Below are 847 nucleotides of genomic sequence, written 5' to 3' on the forward strand. Positions count from 1 at the left end.
TCTCATATTTGACTTATTTGTTCTGTCTTTTGTCCTCTTCTCTTCCTGTGACAAAGATGATGAACCAGTTGGACCAATGTAAGTAAATACATATTTTTACTGCTACACATTCGTAATTCATACAGAAATACTGGCAACTGTGATTTGAACTGCTATATCCTGTAGGTCACAAAATCATAACTCCCTTTTTCCTAGGAAAACAAATTCAACAAACAACCACAAGGACAAAAACATTCGCCAGAGGAATACAAAATAAGCAATTTACTCAAGTAAGACACTCGTGTAGGGGACGGGAGCTAAATATAGAACACACTGTGAGGATTATCCATAGTCACGCCTTCTCTTGATTTTCTCTTCACAGATGAGATGGCTAAACTGCATTTTTTGACTACATGAAGGTTTCAAAGATGGATACAGCTCCAGGCAGTTTTGAAAAAAGCATATCTTGTCTCATTTTATGAGAAACAATATCAGCATAACACTGGCAACAAAAAGAACATGACAATGGCTGTCTTAAGCATGCCTTATTCAGTCTGACGTGGAGATTTCAGGATGACGAATAATGACTAAAACCACCACAAAGGTGTACACATTTTTTAATGTGCTGTTGATGTCTCCTTTATTCATTTTATCATATCCTCAAACGAGGTGATCCCTTTTGTATTACATATCATGTACAATGCATGCAAGATAATTACGCAATAGGATACCCAGAATAGACATTTTCTGTTGTTATCCCTCGTGTGGCTTTTTTTGCATCTAAAATGAGCTGTTTTTTATGGAGTAATCCTTCTAATATATATATATATATATATATATATATATATATATATATATATATATATAT

General features: G+C 34.0%; 2 protein-coding genes across 5 annotated transcripts in view; one reads left to right on the forward strand and one right to left on the reverse strand.

The window, feature by feature from the left end:
- rec114 (REC114 meiotic recombination protein) overlaps window positions 1–847 on the reverse strand; it is a 50053-nt gene that overhangs the window by 34869 nt on the left and 14337 nt on the right. The window lies entirely within an intron of this gene.
- The window catches only part of nptnb (neuroplastin b), a 30105-nt gene that overhangs the window by 28598 nt on the left and 660 nt on the right, over window positions 1–847 (forward strand). For 2 of the 3 annotated variants that reach the window (XM_032522030.1, XM_032522049.1), the window contains 3 exons: window positions 57–78; window positions 196–269; window positions 362–847. The exon at window positions 362–847 is cut by the window's right edge and continues 660 nt beyond it. In XM_032522030.1, the coding sequence (XP_032377921.1) occupies window positions 57–78; window positions 196–256 (83 nt within the window). In that variant the 3' untranslated portion in view covers window positions 257–269; window positions 362–847. The remainder of the gene's footprint in view (window positions 1–56; window positions 79–195; window positions 270–361) is intronic. The other variant, XM_032522040.1, reaches the window with a different exon arrangement.

This window comes from Etheostoma spectabile, chromosome 1 (genome assembly GCF_008692095.1).
Source record: "Etheostoma spectabile isolate EspeVRDwgs_2016 chromosome 1, UIUC_Espe_1.0, whole genome shotgun sequence".
Lineage (NCBI taxonomy): Eukaryota > Metazoa > Chordata > Actinopteri > Perciformes > Percidae > Etheostoma > Etheostoma spectabile.